The 19,052-nt window shown below is 45.0% G+C and overlaps 1 protein-coding gene across 1 annotated transcript in view; it reads left to right on the top strand.

Annotated features, from left to right (window-relative positions):
• Positions 1–8,004: 8,004 nt before the first annotated feature.
• The window catches only part of ANKRD40 (ankyrin repeat domain 40), a 39,093-nt gene continuing 28,045 nt past the window's right edge, over positions 8,005–19,052 (top strand). The window contains exons 1-2 of the mRNA XM_068262706.1: positions 8,005–8,356; positions 18,647–18,795. Of these exons, the coding sequence (XP_068118807.1) occupies positions 8,250–8,356; positions 18,647–18,795 (256 nt within the window). The 5' untranslated portion in view covers positions 8,005–8,249. The remainder of the gene's footprint in view (positions 8,357–18,646; positions 18,796–19,052) is intronic.

The following is a 19,052-nucleotide window of genomic DNA, read 5'->3' as shown; positions in this document are numbered from 1 at the left end:
ACCATACTGCACCCCATAATATAATTTACTTTTACTACACTGTACCCAGATGCACCATACTGCACCCCATAATAATATACCACACTGTACCCAGATGTACCATACTGCACACCATAATATACTATACTATGCTGTACCCAGATGCAGCATAGTGCACCACATATATACTCTACTACACTGTACCCAGATGTACCATACTGCACCCGATAATAGAATATACTGTGCTGTACCCAGATGCAGCAGCAGCATACCGCACCACATAATATACTCTACTACACAACCCAGATGTACTATACTGCACCCCATAATATACTCTACTACACTGTACCCAGATGTAACATACTGCACACCATAATATACTATACTATGCTGTACCCAGATGTACCATACTGCACCGCATAATATAATATACTCCTACTACACTGTACCCAGATACACCATACTGCACACCATAATATACTATACTATGCTGTACCCAGATGCAGCATAGTGCACCACATATATACTCTACTACACTGTACCCAGATGTACCATACTGCACCCGATAATATAATATACTGTGCTGTACCCAGATGCAGCAGCAGCATACTGCACCACATAATATACTCTACTACACAACCCAGATGTACTATACTGCACTCCATAATATACTCAACTACGCTGTACCCAGATGTACCATACTGCACTACATAATATAATTTATTACACTGTACCCAGATATACCAAACTGCACCCATAATATAATCTACTACACTGTACCCAGATATACTATACTGCACCCCATAATACACTACGTTGTACCCAGATGTACCATACTGTACCCTATAATATACTCTGCTACGCTCTATCCAGATGTACCGTACTGTACCCCATAAAACCCAATAGTATGTTATAGCCTATTACACTGTACCCAGATGTGCAATCCTCCTCCTCCTCATGTTTAGTCGACTCCAACTCTTTGTGACCATAAGTACTTTTGTGCACCAGAGGAGTCTGTCAATCACTGCTATTTTCACTTGTTGCATAGGCATGTTCATAGATTCACATATGTTTCCAAAGCTGTACCATAGTGCACCCCATAATATAATGTCATTCCTCAATACTTCAGGCAACAGTGCATGGCCGAAACGCTGTACAGAAGCCTCTAGGCTAGCAATGTGTTCTGTTTCTATGCAGGGGGGAGGGGGAGAAGGCCAATGGAGTGGTCATGACAGGTTCTGTTGCTATGTAAGGGAAGGAGTGCCAACAGAGCGGCGCGCAAGTGACATCATTCGGTCGCCAGAGCTGAGTAAGGACTTATATTAAAGAGTTTGCGCATGCCCAGTTTAAAAGTTGAAACTGCACAAAGCCCCAGGGCCAGATGGCCTTAGTTCCATTTATTACAAAAAGTTCCTACCCATTCTGATCCCCTATCTCACAGAGTGCTACTCAGATCCAACCCACTCTCACACCCAGAGGTCTTAGAAGCTCACATTACTGTACGTCCAAAACCCAACCACAACCTGCTCAACACCAAAAACATCAAACCCATTGCTTTACTAAATCTTGGCCACAAGATTCTGATGGATATCTTGACAGGTCACATCAATAAGGTTCTATCTCACCCTGTTGATAAAGACCAGGTGGGTTTTGTCCCATTTCGTCAGGCCCCAGATACCATATGCAAGACTATAAATATCCTCCAATATGCAACAAAGACGGGCACTCGGATGATGTCGGTGGAAGGCCTTCTTCAACACCATTTCATGGAAGTCCATGTTTGGTGTTCTGCAACATGCCGGTCTTCATGGTGCCTTTATCCATACTATACTACTCACCCCAAGCTTATCTCAAGCTACCTAGAGAAAGAGAGTGACCCGACAAGGGTGCCCTCTCTCCCTTATGATTTTCTCTCTAGTGATGGAGCCGTTGGCTATGGCCATCAGACGTAATCCTGATATCCAAGGTTATCAATTAGGGGTTGCTGAGTTTAAATTAAGTCTATTTGCAGATGACATGCTTTTGACATTCACCAATCCAGTGGTTACTATCTCAAATTTATTAAGATAGCTGGATCATTTTGAGTCAATTTTGAATATAAAATTTCAACAAGGCTGCGACAATATTTAGCAACTTTCCAGCAGGATTGTGGAGTTATATCTGTAGACCTTTTAAGTTTAAATACCAACCTCACCACCTTAAATGGCAGTGGCTTGATAGTGTACTATTCAGTAAGGAGTCCTTGGGCCTATTCAGTAAGGAGTCCTTGGGCAAATCTCTCTAAAACTGCAGGGTGGCCTGCTGAGCACACCCTTAGTGGCTGCAGCTCTCAAGCGCTTTTTGTTATGTTGAACTGTTTTAATTCCTGGGTTATTTCTTTGTAAGATTAGGAAATACAGTATAATACAGCTGATATCAAAATGTCACTGTATTACACTGTTATAGAGCTGTAAGTAATTTTTATGAAAGATCGTCTCATTATATAAGCCTTCAGGCCGATTGGCCTGCTATATTGCATCGTTCTTGTATTTTCTTGTGTGCTACTTAAAAAAAAAGTTTTTGAAATTAAAGAGAACCTCACATACTTCCCGAAAAAGAGAAAATGCTCTGGATCCTTTAGAGGCTTGCTGTGTCCTCCTCGCCGGGCCCCTCCAGTAGTACGGCCACTCTCGTTCCTAAAAAGGAGTGCAGCCCCGGTCTTCAATCCTTTGTCGGATTTATTTGGTGGGCCCATGAGTGGCATGAGGTCCGGAGAAAGGTGTTGGAAGCCGCAGTTCCCCAACCCTGTCCTCAAGGCACGCCAACAGTGCATGTTTTGCAGAAAACCACAAACATCCCCAGGTGAGGTAATTAGTGTCTCAGTAGGCTTATTAACAACCTGTGTGGATTTCCACAAAACATGCCCTGTTGGTGGGCCTTGAGTAAGGGGTTGGGGAACACTGCAGGATTCAGAGGCTTCCCTCTTCTTCTGTAAGTAAGTGTTTTCTTACCCAAGGTTTGCCTCAGGTACACTTTAAAGGGAAACCTAAAAAAAGAGCATCACTTAGGCTAACAATACCTCTGCAAAGCCTTGGCCCAGCAATGTCGTCCGAGGAACGACATGCCTCGTACATATGCAAAAGCTTTAAAGGGAACCTTAACTGAAACCTAAAAAAGCATTTCACTTACCTGGGGCTTCTACCTGCCCCTTGCAGCGGCCCTGTGCCCTTGCCATCCTTGAACAATGCTCTGATCCCCCGCCGCAACTAAGTTTTATTTTTGTGGACTGGCCAGTCGCCGGTCCACTGCACCTGCGTGCCCCTGTGCATTAAGCTCCCGGAGACGCGAGCGGGAGCAAGGATGCACACGGCTACGGCGCAACATTCGTCTAGTTAGACGAATAATTGGAAGGTCCACTGCACCTGCGTGCCCCTGTGCAGTAAGCTCCCGGGGCTGCAAGCGGGATCGAGGACGCACACAGCTACGGTGCGACATTCGTCTAGTTAGACGAATAATTGGAAGGTGACCCGCAACAGAGGATTCTTGAGTGATGATGCGAGACAGGATATCTGCAGGGGGCCGTAAGAAGCCTCAGGTAAGTGACACTTTTTTGTTCTTTTTTATACCACCACAGAACCCTTAAAGAGAACCAGAGATGAAGAATAAATAGATTTATACATACCTGGGGCTTCCTCCAGCCCCATAAGCCTGGATCGCTCCCACACTGCTGTTCTCCGCTGCCTCTGTCCGCCGGTACCGGGTCCCGTCACTTCGGCCAGTCGACGCAAGCGCAGTGCGCTCCCTCCGTACTGCACAGGCGCATGCGTAAAAGCCGGAGGGAGCCCCTGTGCATGCGTACAACTGGTCGTGTCCGGCGGAAGTGACGGGACCCGGTACCGGCGATAGAGGCAGCGGAGGATGGCGGCGTGGGAATGATCCAAGCTTATGGGGCTGAAGGAAGCCCCAGGTATGTATAAACTCTTTTTTCATTTTTAAGGATCCCCTCGTCTCTGCTTCCATTTAAAGGCTTTTGCATATTACGAGGCATGTCATTCCTTGGGCAACATTGCTGGGCCAAGGCTGTGCAGATGTGTCCTTAGCCTATTCCTATGTGGGGGAGAACAATGGACTCAGACATTTTTTGGCAGAAGTGGGCTGGAAAATCGAAACCCGAGCAGCCGGGGGCCGGTGGCTGCTGTACACATGGTGGATTCTTGGTAGAGGCGGTCGTTATTGCCCTCCTCGGCCAAATTCCATGTAGCATGTGTGCAGAGCAAGCAAGATTATTTATATACTAAGTATCGCACATTTCTCCACTCTGCTGTTTGGTGTCATCGTATATACAACTCTGGACATGAACCAGAGAAAGCAAAGGAGAGAGAACTGTCTGAGAAGACCAGAAAATTATAGATAATTATATTAAAAACAAAACCTTTTAGACTATCTCCAGTCCTGATCGAGGCTGCAGGAAGAAAATCAAATGAGAATGGACAAAGAATGATACATAAAAATCCAAGATCCATCTCCAAAGAGAGATACAATAGGAACTCCAAGGTCATCCTCCATCCATATCTGATCCCGGGGCAGCAGGGTGGCCTAGCAGTTAGCTCTCTCATCTTGCAGCACTGGGTTCCTCGTTTGCATCCCTGTTTGTATGTTCTCCCTGTGTCTTTGTGGGTTTCCTCCGAGGACTCAAGTTTCCTCCCACATCCCAAAAACATACAGTTTTAGGGGGAAGTTCATTGGCTTCCCCCTAAATTGGCCCTAGACTACAATACATACAGTACACATATAAAGACATATGACTATGGTAGGGATTAGATTGTGAGCTCCTCTGAGGGACAGTTAAGTGACAAGACAATATTTACTCCGTACAGCGCTGCGGAAGGTGTCAGCATATATAAATACTAAATAATAATCTCAGCATCTATGCCTTTTTGAGTGTCAATGGGCTATTAAAAGAAGACCCAAGAGCAGGAGTAGAAATACGACTGTGCAGCCAGCGGCTGGTGCCCATGTGGCTGTGCCAGGGTTTTTGACTCACCATACTTCCTGTACACGGGGTACAGAAAAGGTTCAAACCTTTCAAAAGATTCACATTTTGTTGCCTTGCTGCCTGAAATGAAGACTCAAGCAAAGAAAAAATAATAATTTCCACTGTATTTACTCAATGGCTATCATTCATAAAGGAGCTGTCGGTACAGGGAATCAGTGCAGGAAAACACCGCTGCCGGTGTTTTAGACTTCTGGGTGGGCATTCATAAAAAAACATCCAGGTGCGGTGGCAGTGCGGAGATTCCCCGAACTAGGCAGGCGGTAGGCAGGCGGAGACACGGAAACTGCCGAGTTGATACATTTCTCCGTGTTCCGCTCTGCTGCAGCTGCCTGGGAGGTCTGTGTCTCCATTCACTTGCATTGGTATCGCCACATCACAGGGAGCGGTACTTCCCGACCTCTCACCGCTTGCGGTGATCTTTATGAATAAACATTTTGCTACATTTGTTCTGATAATCACCGCACAAGGCGGTGATTTATCACTCTGCTCGGTAGTGTCAGTTTTTTATGCGGAAAGAGCCTTTATGAATGCTGACTTTGCCGAGTGGTCGGTAAAGTCAGCTGTTTTTAGCATTTCCGCATGCGGAAATTCTTTATGAATGATAGCCAATACAACTTATCAGTGACGTAGCTAAGGAGCTGTGGGCCCCGATGCAAGTTTTATAATGGGGCCCCCAAGCACTCTATACATAACAATTGATACGGCGCACCAAACCCTGCCAATGGCAACTACAGTGTCAGAGGTGCAAGAAGGGGAGGGGGAACAGTTTGTAATGATTGCCACTATTCAAAGTATCTATAGAAGTGATTATTGTGAGCACAGGACCAATAGAGAGCTAGTACTGGAGTTTAGGCAGGGCCCTTCAGAGCCCCTCTAGCCCAAGGGCCCCGATGTGGTCACAACCTCTGCAACCCCTATTGCTACGCCCTTGTAACTTATAACAGGAAGAAAAAAGATAAGAAGAGCAACAATTCAGAAAAAAAAAAACAATTACAGTCTTGGATCTATTCAAATATTTCTCTACAAACTTTCCAATACTTGGCTATTCTTCTTAATAGAAATGTTAAAGCGGGATTGTCACCATAAAAATCAAATTTCAACAGCAACTGATCTGAGTGTTTAAATAGATAAGGATGCTAATCCTGCATTCAAAACTTTCAAAACGTTTTCTGCTGTTATGGTTTGGAGTTATCACATACTTTAGGAGCACTGGCCCTTTAATAGTCAAAGCCAAACAGTTGCATGCTGGGGGTTCTTTTTATCTATAATATATTCCTCCTCCTTCATTTATTTTCCTGTCTAGCTGCCTATCTGAAACACGATCCTCTGCTCACTTGAGTTTACAAGCAAGGCTGAGGTGACTCAGTATTGGAGGAGATAAGAAAAAAGTTAAGGGTAGAAATATCATCAGGATTTAGCCTTAAACTGTGGGCAAAAGGCATGGTTCCCACCAGGAACAGAATTCTCTTCATTTACTTTATAAAATTCCCTGAAATCAAAACGTGGACAGTACAATACATGTGTTATGTAAGTAGATCAAGTATTTATCTACTTATATATGTTTTTTTCCCTGGCATAGTATGGCTAATCCTACTGCCACCACTTTTGGCCCACTTAGGTGGATGGAGAGCAGTGGGTGACAGAGGTCAGGGGGTGTAGCATATTTTGCAACCTATCAGAATTTGCATCTTATAGGAGAATGGCAGAGCAGAAGGGAGTTTAGTGTTAGGCAGAGAATGGGTGAAGGGTAGTTTCAGGCACAGGATAAAGTAGGTTAGGCATGGGATGGGTAGGCACAGGATAGGGTAGGTTAGGCATGGGATGGGTAGGCACAGGATAGGGTAGGTTAGGCATGGGATGGGTGGAGGGTAGATTTAGGCACAGGATAGGGTAGGTTAGGCCTGGGATGGGTTGAGGGTAGTTTTAGGCACAGGATAGTGTAGGTTAGGCATGGGATGGGTGGAGGGTAGATTTAGACACAAGATAGGGTAGATTAGGCATGGGATAGGTGGGTAGTAGTTTTAGGAACAGGATAAGGTTGGTTAGGGTTAGGATGGATGCAGGGCAGTTTTAGGCACAGGATATGGTAGGTTAGTACACACGTTTGATGGATGTCGCCTGTTGGGGATCAGGACTTCACCCCTTGGGTGACATCGCTGGGCTGCACACGTGTCAGCTGTGTAGCTAACGACGTGCTGTGTTGCTATGAGGAGCGGGGGGGGGGGGGGGGCAGGAGGACAGGGGAGGGACAACTAGCGTCACATTTGTGACGTCATGCAACGGGTGAGAATCAGCGCAAACAATGGAATCAGCTTCGTTGGAGGTGAAGATCTGCCCGACAGGTCGCTCAGGGGTTTTCGGTCGCCGGCTGCCATAAAAACACCGGATTATCGGCTGAGGCAGGCATTATAATCAGGCACCTCAGCCAACTTAAGTCAAGCGTGTGTACGAGGCTTTAGGCAGAAAGTTTGGCAGGTTCATGTGAGGCGGAGGTTGCAAACTCCGATGAAGTTGCAAATATTTTCACTACAGGTAGCATTTTATCAGTCAGAATTTGCACCCCATAGAAGAATAGTAGTTTGCAATTTCTGACAAAGTTGCACTTATTTTCACAACAGAGTCAACCTTATTCTAATTACACAGCACAGTATTCCCCAACTACTTTCCCCACTTACAGTAAAATGTATTTTTACCCCTCATTATACTGTACTGCATTTACTTCCAACCCCCATTTACAGCCCCACTCACTGTGCCCCTTCCTACCCTCATATTATGCCCCAACAAGGCAGTTTACACCCCCTACTGACTCATTCCATCCCCCACACATATGTATTACACCCATACATACATATTACATTGCACCCCTCGTACTACTGTGTAACACTACTACAGCCATTCCTACACTGACTGCAGACGTGCAGCCAGCAGCAGCAGTGCAGACTAGGCCTGCTCGTCTTCTCTTCTCCCGGAACCAAAGTGCTGGGCTGAGGGTGTCACCTGTAATCCCACCCCCCTGCACTCACAGTGCCTGCCTGGGACATGTAGAGAAAAGAGTGAGGCAGGAGAGCCATTGTCACCAGCAGCCACAGGCTGTAGCAGCTGCAGCCCTGTCCGGCTCTCCTCCTGTGTGTGCCGTGCCGTGTCCCCTCCCTGCCCGCCCGCCTGTGCCGCGGCCTCCCTCCCTGTCCTGTGCCTGTCCCCGGCTGCTATATGACAGCACAGACCCCCCACCTACATGGAAGAAAGACTGAGGGAAGCTGCTGCTCTGGGGGATCTGGAAGAAGTGCAGAAGCTCCTCAGATCCGGCGTAGACATCAATTCCCAGAATGAGATCAATGGCTGGTGAGACCTTTCTCTACATATGGGAGGACGTGCTCTGTCTGCCTCACTATTTATAATATGGGGTCTATAGCAGCATAGGGCATGCATGTGTATTAGATAGGTAGAATTATTGCCAGATGTCTTTAGAATACGCAGAATAAGCAGTATCTGCTTAATATAGCATACAGTGATTGTTATGGGTGTTACCAATATCTGTCAGTTAGAGGTTGCTGTGATTGGAGAACTGTTCCCTATGAGGTTTCCCTAATACTAGCTACTTGGAGAGAATTGTCTGTGTATATGTTGAGGGTTGGTGGGCGATTTATATCTATACAAAATATATTTTATTAGTACACACATTTCCTTTTATACAGATAATTTATTTAATATGCACTTGGGAAGATATTTGTGGATTTATAAAGATAAAGTTTTCATAACTTATTTGGTAGTCTTGCAGCCACGTGTTCTTGACAAGTGGTGTGGCTTGTTCTGGCACTTCTCCATAGCAACCATTCCATTCTACTTTTATACTCTACCTTTATAGAGTATGTCATAAAGGGGTAGGTGGCTACTATGGTTACAGCAAACACAATGCTCCTTCTTTTTTTTTTTGCTAGTTGATGACAGAGCCAAGTAAACCATGCTATCAATCATGGCGTGTTTTTTTTTTTTAATTTTGATAAGTCAGGGAAGGTATGAATGTGTGGTTGTTAATTTTTCCTGTTAAGTAGCTGGTGAGGTATGCTGAGAGTGAATTACATGTACTGTTTGTTTTCTGATTTGTATATAGAGGCCGCCATCTTTTTTTCCACAAACAAACATAACTGTTCCCTGGCTCTCATGCTAATTTTTCTGTTTTAGCCTTGCTGAGGACCCTTTCCCATAATAAATTGCAATTGTGGTATAGAAAAAGTGCAGTGGGTTTCTGTATGCACTTCAGACTGTGTGCGAACGGAATACATGCAAAGATGGAATGTATATGTGAGAGGCGCCCCAAAATATCAGCTTTTTCAAATATCCGCTGGTCACACAGCAGCCACTGCACGGTGTATCCAGGTCACCATAAGCAATATAGCAAGGTACTCAGCAGCGCTATCTGATCCTCAGCAACTTGTCACCATATGTCTCTTCCACCTGCAGAGATCCCACAAAGATGACTGGTATACTATTCCTAGTGTACAGCTCAGTGCACAGGAAAGATCAGAAAAGGGGTCTCTCAGTGGAAAGTTCACAAGGCAGTCTTTATTCAAGTATAGATGTACACGAATGCAGTAAAAACACTCACATTCAGAGGGTACTACTCCAGTAGAGACCCTCTTGGCATTACACACTTTCCACTCTGTGTGGTACTCAGCACAAATACTTGCGGTCAGGTTGCAGCAAATACCCGCTCTTGTCCCGACTAGTTTCGGCCTCACGCCGTCATCAGGGGATACATGCAAAATGGCGCCAGGAAATTTTGCTCCTGCAAAAGTCCTGATGGCATTAATTACTATTACCCATCCAGACCGTCATGGACTCGGGGTAAGGCGTAATTTGGCTGCCAGATACTGCTGGCGGCCAAATTACGCTGTTTTTAAAGTAATTTGGGCTCGGTATTTTGACAGCACTTAAATTGCTGTCTGCTATAGCCGTAATTCACATTACATCCTATTGTGGTGCATGGTGTGCCCAAATTTCTGTTTGCCATTTTACGCAGGTTCGGTTTGAGCATGCTCCTTCATGTTTCAGTACTTGCATCCATGGTTTCCTATAGGAGATACCAAAAAAATGCACATGGATTGCTACTGTGCTGGGAACACTCGATGCAACTTCTGGTCCGAAAGACAGGAATCACATGATTATTTTCGAACTGTCCAATCTGTTCCTGATCGATAAAGGGATTGATTTTGTGAAGTTATCATAGGACTAATCGATCCCTTTATCGATCAGGAGCAGTTTTGACGTGTACACACGATACCGCTTCCTGTCAGATTACCTATCGATCGAACTGGAAATAGCATTGCGTGTTCCCAGCATTACACAATTCCATTGATAACTAAGGAATCTCAAAATGTGTTTACATACTAGAGAAACAAAAAAACCTGCACAAGTGGGAATGGGAATGTCTAAAATAGGCCTTCTTTAGGAAAATGCATGTATGAATTGTAAAATGAATGTGTTCTCCCATATACTAAAAAAAATTGCCAGTGGAAACAAGCCTTGAGTCATGCCTGGAACAGGCACAAAGCTGGTAGAGTCGAAACTGGAAAAGTATGCAGCCGGTGACGTTGCAACTGGACAAAGACAAACAAATTTACTATTGTTAAAGTCTACTTGGTAAAAATTTGTAAACATTTTAAAAACCCTGGAAATTGGTTGTACATTTGAGCTGGAGCAAAATCGTTATTATAAGCCGAGGTACCCACTTTTCACTCAGAAACCAAGAAAAATTGATTGACTCTCATATAAGCCCAAGCCCCCCCTATTTATATCCCCCTCCACAATAGCCAAATTTTCCCCCAGTACAAGTCAGCCCCCCTCCCCAAAGCCAGATGTGCCCCAGGATCATACAGCTATGTCTCAAGAAGCCACTAGATGGCGTCATAGATATTAATACATGGCAAGGAAACGAACAGATAAGTGCCTACCTGCAAGAGAGTGCAAGCCCCACTTGTGGGATAAAATACACACCTAGCATACACATGACCTGTCTACCACTGAAGGATGTTGGTTTCCTGTAACAGCTTGCATGCAACTTGTTAAGTACTCGTCCCTCCCACTGTGGAGAAGTCAATCCTTGATGGGAGGGGACCTAACACTAACTAAATCCTAACCTATGTATATGCATAGCCTGGGTGCAGCCAACCAAGTAAAATTGAAAATTGCGCAAAAGGTGGATCAGCGCATCACCAGGCCACCTCCGAATGGCCTCCAATCAGAGGTGCGCCCCCCCCCCAACTTCAAACCTTGAACCCAAACAGAAGCTCTGCATATACACCAAAAGCAAAGCTGTTAAGTGGGAGCAGCTGACCAAAAATGAATTAAATTAGTACATGGCAAGGAAATGAACAGCGCTACTTAAAAAAGGATGACTTCTCTGCAGTGGGAGGGACGAGTACTTAACAAGTTGCATGCAAGCTGTTACAGGAAACCAACATCCTCCAGTGGTAGACCGGTCATGTGTATGCTAGGTGTGTATTTTATCCCACAAGTGGGGCTTGCACTCTCTCTTGCAGGTAGGCACTTATCTGTTTTTAAGTAGCGCTGTTCATTTCCTTGCCATGTACTAATATAATTCATTTTTGGTCAGCTGCTCCCACTTAACAGCTTTGCTTTTGGTGTATATGCAGAGCTTCTGTTTGGGTTCAAGGTGCGTTTGCAGTTTCTGGGGGTCTCAGCGCACCTCTAATTGGAGGCCATTCGGAGGCGGCCTGGTGATGCGCTGATCCACCTTTTGCGTCATAGATATTAAACACAGCGAATGCCACACAGGATAATTGCACTGCTGACACGTTGCTTGCACACTCTGCTCCACAAGCCAAGGGACGCAGGTAGTCTTGAGAGCAAGCTGGTAAGTGCGGGATCACTAGTGCATAATCCTTACGCTCATCTGCCAGTAGCAAAACCTGCTCCACCATCCATTCTGTTCCACTGACTCGCATATAGGTCGAGGGGGGTAACATTAGCACATTTTTGTTATGCTGAAAAATTAGGCTTATACGCGAGTATATACAGTATTTTTTTTCCCCCTGTGTTCTTGTCACTTACAGTAGGCAGTTAAGATGTGACAGGTTTTGGACTAATACCTCTCAGATGAGGCATTCTCAGGAGTTGTTTTATTTTCAAAAGCACTCCCTAGATGGCAGTGGCACACTCAAACTTCCAGAATAGTGTGCACAGGAGGAGTCTGGCTTTCCAGCACCATTGTAAAGTTCCTTTCTAGGGGGTGCTTTCAAAAAGAAAAAACTGAGTATCCCCCATCAATATATGGGCTAGTCTAAAGGAAATCTGAGATTAAGATGATGGGTATAATTATACTCGCCTGGGGCTTTCTCCAGCCCCATGAGGTGCATGGGCTCCCTCGCCGTTCTCTCTGGCAGCTCCTTGGTCTTCTAATCCCTCCCTGGGATTCGGGCCGGCCGTGCTCTAGTATGCTCCGCACCCCACTCCCCGCCGCGCTCCCACAGCCCACTGGCCAGATTACCTGGGGTGATTAGAAGACCACAGAGATGACGATAAGGGAGCCCACGCACCTCATGGGGCTGGAGGTAGCCCCAGGTAAGTATGAATATACCCATTATCGTCATCTCAGGTACACTTTTTAAGGTTATTAAAATTACATTTTCCATTTCAATCTGCAGCCACCTATGAATTTCTACAACTTATACAGTATAATCCCTTTATAGTAAACTCAACAGGACAGGGCAAATTTATTTTGCTATGGTATATCAGAAATTGCGTTTGTGATTTGTATAAATGACAAATACATGCCATGGGGGCGATTGCGTTGTGATTCTTGTTCTGTTGACCTGGAATCAAAACGAAATTGTGTTCCGAGTGTGAACCACCCATTTAGTGATTTGGGCTAAGGCTTTGCAGCAAAACAGAAGCTGCGGCCAAATTGGAAACGGCCGGAGCTCCTAGTGGAAACAATCCTAACATTTGTATAGCGGTGGGGTTATTTTGGGTAGGCAGGGGACTTAAACGACAACTGAACGAGAGGGATATGGGAGCTGCCGAATTTATTTCCTTTTAAAGGGGTTCTCTGGTATGTTTGAAAAAGCTAAAACTGACACTTACCTGGGGCTTCTATCGGCCCCCTGCAGCTGTAATGTCCCACGTCGGCCTCCTCCGATGCTCCGTTTCCCGCCGCCAGTAACCTGCTAATTATTAGTCTAACTAGACAAATAGAACTGCGGCTGCACGCGTGCTCGCTCCCGTGCGCCTCATCGGGAGTACGAATTTTTCTTGTACTGCGCCACGCAGTAAGCTCCCAATGATGCGGGATCGAGCATGCGTGCAGCCGCAGTTCTATTCGTCTAGTTAGACGAATAATTAGCAAGGTACCGACGGCAGGGAACGGAGCACTGGAGGAGGCCGACGTGGGACATTACAGCTGCAGGGGGCCGATAGAAGCCCAAGGTAAGTGTCAGTTTTAGCTTTTTTAAACATACCAGAGAACACCTTTAAAGGGAACCAGAGATGAAGCAACCTCATGTATTTTACCATATAGATCAGTGGGAACATTAGAGAAAACACTTACCATGCTCTCTGTTTCATTCTGCACTGCACAGCTTGTTTCTTATCAGACCTGATAAAATCCCCGACTGAGCATTCAAGTGGAACTGAAGTAAGAGGTATACGGAGGCTGCCATATTTATTTCCTTTTAATCAATACCAGTTGCCTGGCAGCCCTGCTGGTCTATTTCTCAGCAGTAGTATCTGAATAACACCAGAAACAAGCATGCAGCTAGTCTTGTCAGATCTGACTTTAAAGTCTGAATCACCTGATCTGCTGCATGCTTGTTCAGGGGCTATGGCTAATAGTATTAGAGGCAGAGGATCAGCAGGGCTGCCAGGCAACTGGTATTGCTTAAAAGGAAATAAACATGGCAGCCTCCATATACCTCTCTCTTCAGTTCCCCTTTCAGTCTAGCTTTGCTACGATGACTCAGCTATAATGTTTCCTGAGCACAGCCAGCAGGGGGCAGGCTTGGACTTGGAACAGTCATGAGAGAACACAGACTGAGTTATAAATATTCCTGAACAAAGCCAGACTAAATGCTCAGTCTAGGATTTTATCAGGGCTGATTAGAAACAAGCTGTGCAGTGCAGAATGAAACAGAAAGCAAGGTAGGTGTTTTCTCTACTGTTCCCACTGATATATATGGTAAAATACATGAGGGTACTTCATCTCTGGTTCCCTTTAAGCGGTACCAGTTGCCTGGCAGCCCTGCTGATCTCTTTGGCTGCAGCAGTGTCTGGAGTACACCAGAATCAAGCATGCAGCTTGTCTTGTGAGATCTCACAATAATATCAGAAACACCTGATACGCTGCATGCTTGTTCAGGGTCTATGGCTGAAAGTATTAGAGGCAGAGGATCAGCAGGATAGCCAGGCAACTGTTATTGCTTAAAAGGAAATAAATATGGCAGCATCCATATCCCTTTTGCTTCAGGTTCCCTTTAAAGCACTTGAGAGCTGTAGCCACTAAAGGCGCGCTTAGTAGGCCACCCTGCAGCATTAGGGAGTCTTGCCCAAGGACTCCTCACTGACTAGGTGATGGCTTACTGAACAGGAAGAGCCAAGATCCGAGCCCAGGTTTCCTGTGTCAGAGGCGGAGTGCTCTGTGAAGTGGCTGTGTGTTTACTTGATACATTGATAGCTGTCAACAATGGGATTTCCTTCACCTCTGAGGAGATATCATTTAACTTCCTGATATTTTTCTGAGAGAAAAAAATAAAGGAAATCTCTCAAATGAAGACACAGCCAGTTCCCCTCCTCTGAGGTCTTGTAAGATAACGCTTATGGTTTATTATTATTATTAATAAAAAAAAGTGGATGGGGACAATTATTTTTACTAATAGCTGCTGGCATTTAACCACTGCTGCCTTTTTTTGTGCTCAGGGCCAAGCATGAGAGGCATGGCTAAGATACCTCTCTCCGCCTCTTTCAATCACAATTTAGTTTGGGGGAAGGGGGACTGGACTGCTACTCAGCCTCTTTTCCACTGGGTAGAATTGGTGGGGGGGGGGGGGGGGGGAGGGGGAGGGGATTCAGACATCAGTGGAGGGAGGTTGTGGGGGCTGGCTCCCTGGTGTTTGCATGGGGGCATCCTTAGAGACCTGTTTAGAGGTGCAGATTTGCTCTCTATCAGGACCACCCCCACCCCATTCCCAACCTTTCTCTAAGTGTAAAGGCTCATACACACATCAGACCATAGTCTTTGGAAAATGAAAGATCACAGACCAATTTTACCACCCTTCATGTAGTATGAGAGCCATACTCTACTCTACATAGTCTCTTCTATGGAGCTGAACTCCCCATCAGATAGAAATCTTTGCAAGATGCTGCACATTAACCGTAGAACAGACCCTGAGTTCAAGTATATAACACAAAAATATATCCCTCTATGCTGAATCCCTATAATAAAATTTAACGTTTATTGATATATTGTAAAAACAATTCGGCTGATATATATCTTACAAAACTTGCAAATATTACTGGACCCTACTCTGTCAGTTAAATAGGGAGATAGCTATATTGCCATCCCAGGTCCTATCGCAATATAGATAAGTTAGATTACACAACCCACACCAAATAACCCGACATGTTTCACTTCTAAATGAAGCTTTTTCAAGGGGAAGTGCTTAAAAAGTGCTCATAGTGATAAGGTGCAAAGATAACATTCTTTAAAAACAAGTATAGATATATAGCCTGTCGGCTCACAACATAATAGCAGCCAAACGAAGATCTCAAAATGCTTCTCCTTAAATACTTCCCTATAGGGTGGAGCTCTACACCAGCTCCCCGGATAGTCCATCCCCATTTACTCCCACCTATGGGCCAGATCTCCATTGGTGCCCAGCCATGTCCATCACTTGGGCCACCAATGGTAATGAGGAAGTATATGGTCCCATATATCAGAATTATCCCCTTTTCATTGTAACTAAAATCCCCAAAATACACATGCAGACCTTACATTGTGTGCTAAAAACGCCTGCGGGACGGGGATACTATCCTCCTCATACCTCAACCTCTATACGAAGATGCGTTCGTGCTTCGTGTATACCGCTCGGTAATTGGTCAGCCAGCACGCTGACGCCGAGACTGTCTCGGCCTATCAGCGGCATGCATAGGCGGACCAGGTATCTCTGCTCTTTCCGCATAGCGTACGATGGAGCGCATACGTAACCGCTCCGTCTAAAACAGTGGGTGGCGCTGATGTGAACTAGTTGCTATAGCAACACATAAACACATACTCTGCCCCAGCGCTAAGATCAAAGCGTCACTTGTCCACTGTAAACAGCCGTTTCTTTTATCAGGACGGCACCCAAATGCAGGTGTAAATTGGGCCACACATAACCCTGACAAAAATGGTGCCACAGGCTTCAGATGGTCAAAGCCAAGGTTATCACAGGTAGGTATATGGTGATTTAATAAAACATAATAGCTAAACCTACACAAAAACAGGTAAATCAATCACAAGAACGGAGAGAAGGTAAACTCTTCATTCAACCCCTCTGGGCTTGACCATCTGAAGCCTGTGGCAACCATTTTTGTCAGGGTTATGTATGTATGTATATATATATATATATATATATATATATATTATATATATAATTTCATTGCAATAGGAATATTTTCCCTATACATGTTTTTACATCTATATACATAATGGTGCCATGTATGTGGACCATTATTTCATGTGTCGCCAAGCAGTGCTCTAACCCCCTGGCCCTTTAGACCCCCCCCCCCCTTTCCTACTGTACTTTCCCCCATCCTCCTCCTCCTATGTGGAATTCACATACATCTAGTAGGGTGATGAATCTCTGCAGCCCCTCTTCTAAAAATTCAATGTAGCGCATGCTATGGGGCCATCCCCACTTACAGTGGCCTGGCCCAATTTACACCTGCATTTGTGTGCCGTCCTGATAAAAGAAACGGCTGTTTACAGTGGACAAGTGACGCTTTGATCTTAGCACTGGGGCAGAGTATGTGTTTATGTGTTGCTATAGCAACTAGTTCACATCAGCGCCACCCACTGTTTTAGACGGAGCGGTTACGTATGCGCTCCATCGTACGCTATGCAGAAGAGCAGAGATACCTGGTCCGCCTATGCATGCCACTGATAGGCCGAGACAGTCTCGGCGTCAGCGTGCTGGCTGACCAATTACCGAACGGTATACACGAAGCACGAACGCATCTTCGTATAGAGGTTGAGGTATGAGGAGGATAGTATCCCCGTCCCGCAGGCGTTTTTAGCACACAATGTAAGGTCTGCATGTGTATTTTGGGGATTTTAGTTACAATGAAAAGGGGATAATTCTGATATATGGGACCATATACTTCCTCATTACCATTGGTGGCCCAAGTGATGGACATGGCTGGGCACCAATGGAGATCTGGCCCATAGGTGGGAGTAAATGGGGATGGACTATCCGGGGAGTGGTGTAGAGCTCCACCCTATAGGGAAGTATTTAAGGAGAAGCATTTTGAGATCTTCGTTTGGCTGCTATTATGTTGTGAGCCGACAGGCTATATATCTATACTTGTTTTTAAAGAATGTTATCTTTGCACCTTATCACTATGAGCACTTTTTAAGCACTTCCCCTTGAAAAAGCTTCATTTAGAAGTGAAACATGTCGGGTTATTTGGTGTGGGTTGTGTAATCTAACTTATCTATATTGCGATAGGACCTGGGATGGCAATATAGCTATCTCCCTATTTAACTGACAGAGTAGGTCCAGTAATATTTGCAAGTTTTGTAAGATATATATCAGCCGAATTGTTTTTACAATATATCAATAAACGTTAAATTTTATTATAGGGATTCAGCATAGAGGGATATATTTTTGTGTTATAAAGATGCTGCACACGAAGATGCTGTAGACATTCAAAAGATCAGTATCTGCAAAAGATCCGTTCCTGCAAAATGCATTCATAGTCTGATATCTGCAGATCCTCATACACACCTTGTTTAACAGACATTCATCTGCAGATCCGATCCACCAGGATGGATCTTCAGATCTGCAGATGAATGTCAGTTAAACAAGGTGTGTATGATGATCTGCAGATCTCAGACTATGAATGCAATTTGCAGGAACGGATCTTTGGCAGGAACGGATCTTTTGCAGATACTGATCTTTTGTGTCTGTACAGCATCTGTGTGTGCAGCATCTTGCAAAGATTTCTGTCTGATGGAGAGTTCAGCTCCATAGAATAGACTGTGTAGGTATGGCTCTCATACTACATGGAAGGGGGTAAAATTGGTCTGTGATCTTTCATTTTCAAAAGACTATGGTCTGATGTGTGTATGTGGCCTAACTGGCTGCCACACTGACCGCACACACACAAACTGGCGGCATGCTTGTTTCAGATCTAACGGACTACACGCACACACAGCACACACGCACACACTGCATCCTGCACTGCGTTACTCCATATTTGGTTCACAGGAGATTAGAGAAGCCAATGCAATGCCAGATTTCCACTTATCACACTGACGCTATTTAGATTTGATATTAACAGTAATATTTCACCATATCTCCTATTGTCCCTTGATCTCTTCCTGGTGTGATAGCCTTGTGTGTGTTCTCTCTGGCACAGGACCTGCCTCCACTGGGCTTGTAAGCGGAATCACCTTCATATCGTCTCTCACCTGCTAGAATTCGGGGCTGACAAAGATATCTTCACTAACAAGGGCGAGAAAGCGGCACAGCTCACCTCCAGGAAAGAAATAAAGAGGATATTGGGAGGTAAGTCCAGTAGCTCAGTTAGTACAGAGGTTTTAGCACCCTATAGCTGCCTAATGTCATGCGTCCAGTCCACCCAAGGTCACACCTGAAGCCATAGGAGACCTTGCTGCTGCCATAGGTCCATATAGCACAGGGGTCCAGCGCTGCCTGGCTATATTGCTGTTCACATCTGCAGGAATCAGATTTGGATATACTGTATCTTTGGACAACTCTGAAACCGTTGTTTTGAAAGCAGTTAGTCTGCTGTTGTCTTGCAT

This window comes from Hyperolius riggenbachi, chromosome 12 (assembly GCF_040937935.1).
Source record: "Hyperolius riggenbachi isolate aHypRig1 chromosome 12, aHypRig1.pri, whole genome shotgun sequence".
NCBI lineage: Eukaryota > Metazoa > Chordata > Amphibia > Anura > Hyperoliidae > Hyperolius > Hyperolius riggenbachi.
Note: the sequence above shows the minus strand (reverse complement) of the source record. Positions and strands in the feature narration are given on the sequence as shown.